Genomic DNA, 13,133 nt, shown 5'->3' with positions numbered 1-13,133 from the left:
CCAGCAGGGCGCTGGCTTGGCCTAATTGCCTTCTGGACTCAGAGGGGATTTGGGTGAGGTGGGCAGGGAGACGGACCCATCTCTTACGGGGTCTAGCCACCTACTCAGAAAAGCCCCCTCTCCCCCCAAGGGCCACGAGCAAAGAGGGGGTCCCTCGAAGGGGAACCCAAAGGCAAACCCACCCCCACCCCCATTGTGCACACCACCCCCCACCTGGCACGCCCCGGCGGGCTCTAATGGTAGTGGTTATTCATGTTGTTGATGTGGGAGGCGGCCATGGCGCTGAAGGGGGCGGAGGGCTGCAGGCTGTGGCCGGGGTAGAGGGTGGGGGCAGACCCCGGCCAGTAGGAGAAGCTGGTGGGCGTCACCCCCGAGGCCATGAGGTTGAGTTTGGAGATGCCCGAGAAGGGCAGGGGCGCCAGGTTGCCCTGGAACTTGTAGAGGGCGTGGTCGGGGGCGGCGGGCTGGCAGACCTGCGCCAGGCCCTGGAAGTCGAACTTGTAGGCGTAACGCTTCCCGTGCACCTTGGTCATGATGTTCTTGTCGTAGTAGTAGCGCAGGGCCCGGCTCAGCTTGTCGTAGTTCATGTTGGGTTTGCTCTTGCGCTCGCCCCAGCGCCGGGCCACCTCGTCCGGGTCGATCAGCTTGAACTCCCCGTTGGTGCCCTCCCAGGCGATGCAGTTCAGGTTGGCGCGGTCCGACAGGAGCTCCAGGAGGAACTGCCACAGCTGGATCTGCCCGCTGCCTGCGAGGCCAAGGGGCAGGCGGTTAGCGTGACTGCGCCCGGCGTGGGGGGTCCGAGCCTGTAACCTGGCGCGTCGCCCCTGGGGCAGACGGACATGGGTCATCACGGGGCTATGCCCAGCCCTGGCTCTTCACCCTGCCCCTCCACAGCCCCCGGGGCTCCCATCCATCCCTGGCAACTGCCACATGGGGGCCTGAGCGGGAGCCCCCGGGGAACCACACTGATCATCAATTTCCATAGCAGGGCTGGGGGCAGGGGCTGGCACTGGACAAGTCCCGCCCCCCATCTCCCCCCGCCTGAACGTCTGGAGAGCTTCCCCGAGAGCAGCGCGTTGGTGGGGACGCCCCGGCCGTGCCCAGCCCAGGAGTTACAGGCACGGGCTTGGAAGGTGATCGCCCGCGCGCCCGAAAAGCCCCAGAGCCGCCGCTCCCTGGTGCTGCCCGATGTGGGTCCTGTGGAGGGAGGGGTTCACCCGCTTTGTGTGATGAAGGGGGGTAGTTTCTTGTTTTTCCTTGTTTCCTATGGGGGATTTTCTTGGGTTTCCAATGGTTTGCATGCGGAGGGGGTGGGACTCAGTTTCCCTGGGTGTTGCTGGTTTAACGAGGGGAGGGGAGAGGGAGTTTGTTGTTACACAGGACCGGAGAGGGAACTTGGGACCCCAGCCAATGGCCTGGAGGACGGATACCCCAGCGACTGGTGACCTGGCGACCCGGAGACCCAGCTCAGGAGTCACAGCTGGTTCTGGCCAGTGGGAGGACACTGGGCTGTGGAGAGAGGAGAGGAGGCCCAGGCGACCCGGTTTACGACCGTGTTTCCCTGGAGAGAAGACAATGGACAGAGGCAGGGCCTGGGGCCGGGGGTATCAGATGCCCAGCTGGGAAGCAGGGGGGCTCTGGGCTGGGGAGGGGGAGCAGGCAGAGCCCACCTGGATGCAGGGGAGACTGGGATATGCTGGGCTGAGGGAGGCCAGGCCTGAGACACGGAGAGTTTCCTGTGCTGGGTTCAACTCTCAATAAACCCTCCTGTGTTACGCTGGCTGAGAGTCACTCCCGTCTAGAGACCAGGGCGGGGATGAGGGGGGGCCTCCACCCCTTCGGGGGTGGAGGCCCCGGGGGCCCAGAGCGAGGGGACTCCCTGAGGGGGCCCATGGCAGAGACAGACGTGCTAAGGCTCAGAGAGGTGCAGCTCCAGGAGGTGGAGGGGCCTAACCCCGAGAGAGAGTGGACCCCCAAGAAGGGCTGTCTCACTGAAAGGGGCACCCCCCCACGGACTGCACGGGGCCAAGAGTGGGCACGACCTGTGAGTCCGTGACACCCTGCCTGCCCCAAGTCACTGTGCTCAGTAACTGGGGCTGTCTGGCAGCGGGGTCAGTGCCCTGTGTGGACAGGTCCCAGAGAAACCGTCCAGCCCATCCCCAGCAGTGTGCTGCCCCCAAGTGGAGCGAAACCAGCAACGCCACAAATATTATTAGAGAGACACGGCCGGAGAGATCTCTTTTGCTGGAGCAGCTTCTGGTGGGGATGTGATGTGTTCGAGCCGCAGGGAGCCCTTAATGCAGGTGGAACAGAGTGTTTAGTGCACGTAGTTAGCACATGTTGTACGGGCCCATTGAATTGTCTCCTTAGAATTGGTACGGCAACCCCCATCTTTTCATGTTCCATGTATCTATATCTGCCTACTGTATGTTCCACTCCATGCCCCTGGTGAAGTGGGTTCTAGCCCACGAAAGCTTATGCCCAAATAACTGTGTTAGTCTCTAAGGTGCCACAAGGATCCTCGTTGTTTTTGCTGATACAGACGAACACGGCGACCACACTGAAACCATTCAAGGGGGCGTGGCTGGTTAAGAGCTTTGCAGTCGAAAACGGGGGGCTGCTGGGTGACAGACTGTTGTAATGAGCCATAAATCCAGGGTCTCTGCTCAGTCCGGGATTTTTAGAGTCTAGCAGAGTGATGAACTGAAGCTCACCAGCTCTGTCTTTTTCAAGCATTGTGCAGGTTCCCTCTGAGGACCAGGACGGAACGGGGCTCAGACATGGGGTGATCACGGTGGTGTTCCCCCGCAGGTGACGGGGTGGTTTTGTCTTTGATCATTTTCCTGTGTGAGTTAATTTGAGAGCACAGGGATTGTCTGGTTTCACCCACATTACTGTTCTGGGGGCACTGGCTGAGACACACCACATGTTGGGAGGGGCGTGTGTGGGACTCATGGATCTCGAAAGGCGGGGTGTGCTGGGTGTTGATCATTGTATGACACCCTGTCACTCGCGAGTGAACACGTTTCACAGCGCGATCGCTCTGTGTCTGGACAGAGACACTGGATTTATGGCTCATTACAACAGGCTGTAACCCCCTCTGCTTGTCCTATGACTGCAAAGGTGTTAACCAGCCCCTCCGCCTTGAATGGGCCCTTACAACACATGCTAACTACATGCGCTAAACACGCAGTTCCTTTGTGTCTAGCTGACACTGGGAGAGCCTTTCCCAGCCCTGAGAGCGCCCTGTGCGGCTGGGAAGCTCCTCTCTGTCCCCAGCAGGAGTGGGTCCGTCCAATAGAAGATTTCACCTCCCCCGCTGTGTCTCTCTAACACCCTGGGACCGACGGAGCTACAAGGAACGCTGCAGACAACAACTACTATTAACATTTCTATGGGGGCCGCGCTGAGCCCCCAGCCGCACGCCCTGCCCCTGGTCAGTGCTGTACGAACACAGTGCGAGTCCTGCCCCCAGAGCCTGCAAAAAACTCAGCAACAAGAGGGGCTGCGTTGGGGGGGGGGGGGGGAGGAGGTCAAACACCGCAGGAGACATGGCTCTGTTTTTACTGCAGAGTCACATACATCAACAAAACGGCCCCCGTAACATCCCTCTGGGTGCTGTGTGTGTAGCATACCTGTGTGTTCCCGAATGTGTGACATACCTGTGTGGTGCTGGGTGTGTGTAACATACATGTGTGTGCCCTTGAGTGTGTAACATGCCAATGTGCGAGTAACATGGGCATGTGGTGCTGTGTGTGTAACATACCCGTGTGTGCCTGTGAGTGTGTAACATGCCCATGTGCGCGTAACATACTTGTGTGGTGTGTGTGTGTGTGTAACATGCCCATGTGATGCTCTGTGTGTGTGTAACATGCCCATGTGCATGCAACATACCCATGTGGTGCTGCGTGTGTGTAAAATACCTGTGTGTGCCCATGAGTGTGTAACATGCCCATGTGTGTGTAACATACCCGTGTGGTGTTCTCTGTGTGTGTGTAACATATCCATGTGGTGCTGTGTGTGTGTGTAACATACCTGTGTGTGCCCGTGAGTGTGTAACATGCCCATGTGCATGTAGCATATCCGTATGGTGTTGTGTGTGTGTGTAACATACCCATGTGGTGCTGTGTGTGTAACATACCTGTGTGTGCCCGTGAGTGTGTAACATGCCCATGTGTGTGTAACATACCCATGTGGTGCTGTGTGTAACATACCTGTGTGTGCCCATGAGTGTGTAACATGCCCATGTGGGTGTAGCATATCCGTGTGGTGTTGTGTGTGTGTGTGTGTAACATACCCATGTGGTGCTGTGTGTGTAACATACCTGTGTGTGCCCGTGAGTGTGTAACATGCCCATGTGCATGTAGCATATCCGTATGGTGTTGTGTGTGTGTGTAACATACCCATGTGGTGCTGTGTGTGTAACATACCTGTGTGTGCCCGTGAGTGTGTAACATGCCCATGTGTGTGTAACATACCCATGTGGTGCTGTGTGTAACATACCTGTGTGTGCCCATGAGTGTGTAACATGCCCATGTGGGTGTAGCATATCCGTGTGGTGTTGTGTGTGTGTGTGTGTAACATACCCATGTGGTGCTGTGTGTGTAACATACCTGTGTGTGCCCGTGAGTGTGTAACATGCCCATGTGCATGTAGCATATCCGTATGGTGTTGTGTGTGTGTGTGTAACATACCCATGTGGTGCTGTGTGTGTAACATACCTGTGTGTGCCCGTGAGTGTGTAACATGCCCATCTGCATGTAACATACCCATGTGGTGCTGCATGTGAGCACAATGCACCCAGGTGCCCGTTTCTGTGTGCGCCGCTCCCTCTGAGACTGCGGCCTCCCACCACAGCAAGTCCCCGCCAGGCCGATGACCCAGCACCCAGCAAGGGGACGCTGGAGATCGCAGGAGACAGGGCCTCCCGGGAGCTGGGCCTCGCCTGGGGGCTCCCAAACGTTTTACTTGGGAGACCTGCCAACCACATTTCGTCTTTTTGTGACCCCCACTCAGGGTTCTAGCGGGGGGGGGCAAAATCTGAGGCCAGCATCCTCCTCCTCGCTGTGCCAAGGGGACACCCTCTGCCCCAGCACCACCCCCGCATGCTGGCCCAGCGCCGAGGGCAGGCGCTGGCGGGCTAGAGAGTTAGCGTGCCCCTCACTCACCCTGCAGCGGTGGCTCTGTCCCAGGGCTAGGCCCAGCTCCCCGCTCCAGGCCTTGCGACCTGATGTAAACCTGAGGGGAACCAGGCCCAGCCCTGCAGGACAGCAGCTGCCACTATGGGGTGAGTGCAGGGCGGGCTCACTCTCCAACATCTCCCCTTCCCCCAGGGCTTCCCCTCTGCACCGGGCCTGCGACCATCTGGAGCCTTCAGCGAGCCACCGCTTGGGAAACTCTGGCCTAGACAGTGGAACTCCCTGCCACAAGACAGAAGAGACACCAGGCTTCGAAGTGAATCTCCTCCCTGTGCCTTAGCTTCCCCTCAGTCAGCTCTTCACACAGAGACATCCAGTGTACCCCCGACACACGGCCACCCCCGACGTGCCCAGAAACCAAACTACCTGTAAGCTAACCACCTCTTTTCTCCTGCCGGCGGGGAAGGAAGAGAGAGAGACAGTGATTGTTATTTCTACCCGAAACACTCGGGAGGGGTCAGGCACTGCCAGACAGTAACAGACAAAGAGAGGCTAAACTCCAATGGAATTCAGTGGAATTCTTGTCTGAGTCTGGACTGAGCAAAAGTGATAAAGGATCTGAGGACTGTGTGTGTGTGTGTGTGTGTGTGTGTGTGTGTGTGTGTGTGTGTGTGTGTGTGTGTGTGTGTGTGTGTGTGTGATAGAGTGTGCATGTGCATGTGACATGTTTTGTGAGAGAGATGGATGTGAGTGATTGTTGTGTGTGATGGATGTGTGTGTGTACATGTGATGTGTGTGTGTGACGTGTGTGTGTGTGTGTGTACATGTGATGTGTGTGTGTGATGGATGTGTGTGTGTGACGTGGGTGTGTGTGCGCGTGTGATGTCTAAGGCACCCAGCTGGGTGGCCGGCCAGTGCACACGCGTGTCTCAGTGTGGGAGCTGGGTTTGAAAGCGTCTCCTCCGGGAACTGGGTGCCGGTTGTGCTAGTCTCACCTGCAGTCAGGGGCGCTGGGTTCGACTGGAGAGCCCCCGGCTGCCTGGAGAGCTTTGCACTCAGCTCCTGGGGCAGGCGCCCTGATAGTCAGCCCTCCATGGCTAGCAAGCAGAGCCGGCTGAGGGGCGAGTTGACCCAGTTCCGAAAAGAACCAGCCAGCCCCTGAACAGGTCCCTGTCCCGTATCCCGCCACCAGCCTGCCTGCCCTCTAGCCACAGTGCTTAGGCCCCACAGCAGACCACTGGCTCACGCAGACTCAAAGCAGACAGCCGGGCACAGGCACTCGCTTGCCTTCGGCTGCCACAAGCCAAGGCAATTGCTGAGGAAGGACTCCCCTTCCCGTGGCGGGCAGGAGCCGGAAAAGGAGTGGGAGCGGGAGTGGGGGGAGGGTGGCAGAAAGGCCAGTGCAGTTCAGCCTCCCAGCCCCATGGATCCCCCCCCCCCAGCCCCACACACTGCCCCCTTGTTGGAGATTGTTCACCACTGCACCCAGAACCCCTGCACACCCCAGCATAGACGGGTCCCCCCCCCCCCAGTTTACTGAAGCTGGTGGGACAATATGCAGCCGTCCCACCAGCAGAGATCCCTGGTTCCCCATTGACCTCGGCCAGTTCCTGGTGCATTTAACATGTGCTCCATCGATATGGCATAGTGCACACACCTTACCAAAGTCAGTGTGTGTTCCAGGTATGCAGTTACCTCTGTCAGCCAAACTTGCTATCTCAGCAAAGTCTGAAATCAGGTTTGTTTGACAAGACCTATGTTGGCCTCATTCATTATATTCCTTCCTTTATGTCTTTACCAGCTGAATCCCATGGGAGTTTTTCCATTGTTCTGCCCAGTACTGATGTCAGACTAACGAGCCTATGGTTACCTGGGTCATCCCACTTGCCCTTTTCAAATATTGGCACAACATCAGCACTTTTCCTGTCTTCTGCTATTTCCCTTGTATTCCAAAATTTATTAAAAATTAAGATGAGCGGGCCAGAAATCTCCTTAGCCAACTCTTTTAAGACTCTTGGGTGCAAGTTATCTGGTCCTGTTGATTTAAAACTATTTAGCCCTAGTAGATGTTGTTTAACATCCTCCTGAGTTACTAATGGACTGGAAAGTACTTCATCTTCCTCATGTGACACAAGTACAGCAGTCTGCTTCTTTCCAAATATAGAACATAAATATTTATTGAACACTTCTGCCTTTTCTGCATCATTAACAATTTCACCATCTCTATCTAGCAACGAGCCTGTACCATTACTAGTATTTCTTTTGTTTATAATATACTCTAAAAACTCCTTCTTAATTTCCTGCCAGCCATGGATTTTTCCCTGATGTCTTCGGCTTCCTTTATCAATTTTCTACACTTCACTACTTCTAATTTATATCGATTGCAATCTATTTCCTCTTTTCCCCATTTGTTAGTATGGCTTTTTTTTATTTCCAACTGCTGCCTTCACCTCACCACTGAACCAGGATGGGCTTTAAGTCAAAGTTGTCCTTTCGCAATTGTGGAACTGTGGCTTTTTGGCCATGGAACGCTTCACAAATTTGCGTGTCATCCTTGCACAGGGGCCATGCTAATCTTCTCTGTATTGTTCCAATTTTAGTATATGTCGCCACCACGTAAACTCTTCTTAAAGAGCTCCCAATTTTCACCTACGTTCTCTCTAAAATTTTCCTCCCAGTCAATTTCACTGATTTTTTCCTCAGCTTTGGGAATCAGCCCTTTCTAAGCAGCAGGAATATCTGTGACTGGTTGGGATTGTCCTCTGTTTCTCCCCCATTGGTTTCCTAAGAGTCGGGGTACCACTAATAATAGCGCAGATGATGTTTTCCCTTTCTCAATTTCATCCCATAACTCCCAGTTCAACCCCCAGTGCCCTAAATAACCCCCCTCCTTCCTCAGGGTTTGCACCCTTCAGCTCCTTGCAGACAGTGACCCCTTAGTCGTGTCCTATCCAAGCCAGAGCCAGGTCCTGTGATGCTGCTCTGAGTTTGGCAATATCTTCCTGGTAATGCACTGCCCAGAACAGGATGTGGTGTTACCTGCCCACCAGTGTTAGCAGCACTTGGGGCCTGGCGCAGAGCAAACCATGCCAGCCCGTGTTTTCCAACAGAGCATTGGTAACGCTTGCTCTGAGTGTTCAAACTCTTGGATGGCCCAGGGGCCCCGTCTGTGCCCCCAGTGCTGCCTGTCTGGGGTTAGCACGGGGGCCGATGCGTGGGAATTTAACCCCTGCTATGCCCCAGGCCTAGGGTGCAATGGTTCTGCGCATGCAGCCACGCACTCCACTGGGAATGGCTGATACTAGGGTGTGCCCTTCTGGAACGAGGGCTCCTCAGATCAGAACATTGGGGGGGGGGCACGGGTCAGGCATGGCCAGAGTGGATCAGACCGGGGGTCCATCTAGCCCAGTGTCCTGTCACCCATAGGATACCCTGGTTATTTTCTGTGATATTTGCTGTAACAGCTCTGGAGAGTCTTGTTCTCCCATGAATCATCCATGCAAAGAATCCTTTCAAAAAAACCTGCTACGCCTCCCGCTGCACGGATATCTTGTGGCAGCGAGTTCCGCTGGCTAATGTGCGTTGTGTGAACAGCTTTCCTGGGCTCTGTTCTGAATTTGCCCCTTTCATTGACTGGCCCGTTGTCCTGGTGTCATGAGACAGGGTGAAAAGAACTTCCTGGTCTAGCCCAGTCGTGAGTCTGTATGTGTCTGGCATGGTCCTGTCCTCAAGGAAGCCAACCCCGGGGCGTCCCCTCTCGCTCCCTAGCAGATCGGTTCAATCCGGCTGCCCGTGCACCCCCGGGAGCATCCCCTTCCTCCCAGTATCAGGGGCTGAGCCGGCCCACAAAGCCGGGCAGACTGAAAGGTCCCCCCTCCGCGTGCCTAGCGTCCCCACCTGCAGCTCCTGTCAGCAGCCGCCGCATCCCCGCCCTGCCCCGCCGCCCCGCCAGGGCGCTTCCCCCGCCTGCTCTCGGTCCTCTCCCGCTGTCTCCGGGGCTGGGTTTGCATGAGCGAGGCCCTAGCTCTGCTCGCCGGGTGCTGCAGCTCCGAGCCGAGGGAATGCAGGGGGCAGGAGGGCAGGGTTCTCGGGGAACCACACCCCAAAGCGCCCAGCGGGAGGAGGCTGCGGCTCCGGGCTGCGTTCAGACGAGAGCTCCTAACCCAAGGCTGCTCCCGTTCACACCAACCCCAGGCAGTCACGGGGAAAGCGAGGCACGGAGGGGGGTGCGAGAGATAGACAGCCCCACCCTGGCCACTGCAGCTCCCTGGATAGGGCGGCCCTGAGCTCTGCCCCCGGATCATTGTACAGGGGCCGGGAGACCTTTCAAACCTGCCCGGGGGCTGGAGGCTGGCAGCTGCCTGGCCAGTGGGTTACTCACAGGCACCGCTGAATTCATACTTCTCCGCGGGTGCCTGGCTGGGCCCATAGCCGGGACAGGGAACGGGGGTAACAGGGGCCCTGGCCGGCAGAAAGGGCTGGTGAGGGTCAGACCGGGGGGTTCATAGGGCGTTTTCTGGGCACGGTAACTAGATGGTGTCTCCTCGGTGCCCGACACACCCAGATTAGGTGCCTGCTCCGTCTTTGTCTGACCAGCCCCCAGAGTCCTGGGCAATTCCCCCACCCAACTCGAGAGCCTGCTGCCCCCGGCATCCAGCCTGCAGCCGCCCCGACCCCCGCCCAGCCTTGTCTGTCCGGGCGCTACAGCCTCTGTTCTCAAATTCCCCCACCCCCGCTGCCACACCCTGACCGGTCCGTACACTTCAATAGCGCCCGATTTCATCGCGTGCCACAAAGCGCCGTTCGGACACTGGGGCTAATGGGAACAAACCCAAAGAACCATGTATGAACCGGGATAGAATAGCCTGGCGTGGCGTCCCGGGTCTTTGTCAGCCGCCCGCCAGCTCCTCTGGGGGGTTGCTACTCAGGGGGTGTCGGGTTCGGGTTGTTCTGTCCACACCCCGTTTATACCGATCATTGCTGGCGGCGGTGTGTTGACAATAGCCAGTGGGTCCAAGAAATGCGGTTAAACCGTTTGGAGAACATTCCAGCGGCGCGGAGTCTGTCCGCCCCGCACACACACGGACTGACCCGCGCCGGGTAGCCGCGGGGTCGGGGAGAGCGGCCGGGACCGGTTTGCTATTGCGCCTCCGTACTCCACACCCCCCGTTTCCCCTCGAGCTCCGTTTGGCGAACGCGGCGCCGGGACATTCGGCTCCCAGGACCCACAAACCAGAATTTAATCCCGGGTGAATCCACAGGCGGGAAATAATCGAGAGCCGGGCGTGAATGGCCAGATCCGGATCAGATTGATGGCCAGGGCTCCAGTTTACAAGGGACGGTGATTTAAAGGGAGCGAGGCGGACAAGAGTCTGCCCGAGGGGCAGATTTAGAGGCGGGCGGGTTTGGGGGGGTTTCTTCGGGCTCGGTTTTGTTTTAAATCTAACTCGATCTAACGGTGTTTGTTACATTGGGCAGCTCCTTCCGCCGGATTCCTGCGATTGTGTTTATTAATCCCTGGGACTCGAGCTAACGGGCAGATCTCGTGTGAGTCCATCGGTCCCGAGTGGCCTCCAGCCTCTCCCCGAATCCCCACCTCGAAAGTTGATCCCGCACCAAACGATCACATCGAAATTCTCCTCTGGAAACCCCGAGGGCGCGTGGCTCAGACTCCGCGTTAAGCGCACGGGAGTTCGCGGCCAATTCGGATTCCAGTTCGGCCAGCCCCTTGGGCTACCCTCCCCCCAGCTCAGGCGGTGGGGTTTGGGGGTGCAGGGTGGGGCGGGAGTTTCCCTTCGTTGTTTCCAATAATCCGGCGGGGTTTGGCAGAAGCTGGAGGCGCTGGGTCGGGAGGAAAATGTTGGTTTCGGGCTCCGGGGGGAAAACGAATTACCACCCCCCCGCGGCCCGCGAAAACAAAGCCCGCGTCTCCCAGCTGATGGGAACCCAGTTCTCTGGGTCCCGGCCCCGATGCCGCGGAGCTAAATTCCGGGGTTTGAAAAGCGTCAGTCCCACCCGTGCAATTTCCCCGCGCGTGGGAGAGGGGATCCCTGTCTGTGCAGGGCCCTCCTGCTTCTTTGCTTCCCCCTTCCCCCCAAAGGGCTGGGTCGCTCTTGTCTCCCTCGTGTTTCCAGCCTGGCCCCAGTGCCGGGGCGGGGGGCGAATACCCCTGTCCTGCCCCGGCAAGGTTCCTCACCCGCCGCAGGAGCCGAAAGTCGCGCCGCGCCCCAGCGGCCCGGCAGAAGGAGGCTGCGCTGCGGAGCGCCGTGTAAACGCTCCGAGTTGGCTTGCCCGGGCGAGGTGCGCGCGGAGGGGCCCGGCGGGAAGGACGGACGTGGCGCCCTTACCTTTCTGCACGCCGGGGCTGAGCGAGCCCCACGCCGGGCTCTTCCCCTCCTTGAACAGAGTCTCGCCAACTGGATCTGGAGCGGAGACAGAGACGCGTTCGCACGGGGCCAGGTCCCAACCCGCTCCGGAGTCGCTTTGCCTCTTCCCAGCGCCCGCTGGGCGGCTTTTAAAGCGCTGCCCGGTCCCCCAGCCCCCTGCGCGCCGGCGGCCGCTTCCCCCCCGCTGGGGCTATGAAGCCAGGAAACGCGTCCAGGAAAAAGGAAATCCGATTTCCGACCGAGCCCGGGGCGCTTTAAATAGGGATAAAAACGCCGCCGCCCGGGCAGGGAGCGGCGGCCAAGGGGAGCAAGTCGGTGCCTGGCAGGGGATGGCGGACGATGAAGTGCCAAGGAACCAGGCTGCCGGCTCGGGGAGCGGGCGGGAAGCCCCGGGAGCCCATCCCCGTCCCCTCGGGCCGGGTCCCCGCGGGGAGGGGGCGAGGGGAGCGAGGAGCGGGCGGCGGGCCCCGTACCTGGCAGGTACATGTTGAGCAGCAGCGGCTGGGCTCCGGCACCGTGTCTCATGGCAGCTGTGGGAGCGGCCCGCGGGCTGCATGGTTTATTATTCCGGCCCCGCGGAGCAGGGCGCCGCTGATGGGGGATAACTGGCAGCGGGACCGGGACGGGGAGGGGGGGGCAGTTTCCAGGCAACTTGCGAGGGGCGCGGGGCCCGGCTGCAGCAATTTCCTCTGCAGAGCGCGCGCTGTAATTAAAGCCGCGATCCCGCTCCGGCCCCCGCCCCCCCTATCGGGCCCGCATCAGACTCTCATCAAGTCCCCCGCGGCGGGCGGGTTTCTATGGAGCCGGACGCGGGCGCCTACTGCATTTTCCGCCTCCTTAACTCTTCGCAAACAGCCGCCCGCGGGCCAGCTGCGAGCCCGGGAGCTGGGGGGAGGGGCGGGGGGGGGGCATGGCCCGGGCCCCGCCGCCTGCCCCGTTCCCGGACCCCCCCAGGCGCGCTCACCCCCGCGCCCCGGGGACACCCCAGCGCCCCCCGGCCGGGGGCTGCCCCCGCCCTGTCACACTCACCCCACCCTGTCACACTGACCTCCTCCCTGTCACACTCACTCCCACCCTGTCACACTCACCCCGTCACACCCACCCTGCCCTGTCACACTGACCTCCTCCCTGACTCTGTCACACTGACCTCCTCCCTGTCACACTCACCCCCGTCACACCCACCTCCACCCTGTCACACTCACCCCTCCCGGTCACACTCACCTCCGTCACACTCACCTCCACCCTGTCACACTGACCTCCTCCCTGTCACACTCACTACCACCCTGTCACACTCACCCCATCACACCCACCCTGCCCTGTCACACTGACCTCCTCCCTGACTCTGTCACACTGACCTCCTCCCTGTCACACTCACCCCTGCCCTGTCACACTCACCCCTGCCCTGTCACACTCACCCCATCACACTCACCCCTGCCCTGTCACACTCACCTCCCCATCACACACACCCCGCCTGTCACACCCACATCTTCCCTGTCACACTCTCCCCTCCTGCCCTGTGACACTGATCCCTGCCCTGTTACACTCACTCCCACCCCATTACACTCACCTAACCCTCTCCCCTACCTTGTCACACTCACTCCTGCCCCGT

At 59.1% G+C, this 13,133-nt stretch overlaps 1 protein-coding gene and 1 non-coding gene across 2 annotated transcripts; both read right to left on the bottom strand.

Moving 5' to 3' along the window:
• Positions 1-233: 233 nt before the first annotated feature.
• Positions 234-12,049, bottom strand: FEV (FEV transcription factor, ETS family member). Its single transcript, XM_065413786.1, has 3 exons — positions 11,998-12,049; positions 11,486-11,560; positions 234-745 (listed from the first exon to the last, which is right to left on the bottom strand). Exons 1-3 carry the CDS (start codon positions 12,047-12,049, stop codon positions 234-236), a joined length of 639 nt encoding a protein of 212 aa, XP_065269858.1.
• LOC135885948 (U6 spliceosomal RNA) lies at positions 7,656-7,760 on the bottom strand. Its single transcript, XR_010561776.1, has one exon. It is a non-coding gene; the product is annotated as a U6 spliceosomal RNA (small nuclear RNA).
• Positions 12,050-13,133: the final 1,084 nt, after the last annotated feature.

This window comes from Emys orbicularis, chromosome 11 (assembly GCF_028017835.1).
Source record: "Emys orbicularis isolate rEmyOrb1 chromosome 11, rEmyOrb1.hap1, whole genome shotgun sequence".
Taxonomy (NCBI): Eukaryota; Metazoa; Chordata; order Testudines; family Emydidae; genus Emys; species Emys orbicularis.
The sequence above is the reverse complement of the archived record's forward strand: the minus strand, read 5'-3'. Positions and strand labels throughout refer to the sequence as shown.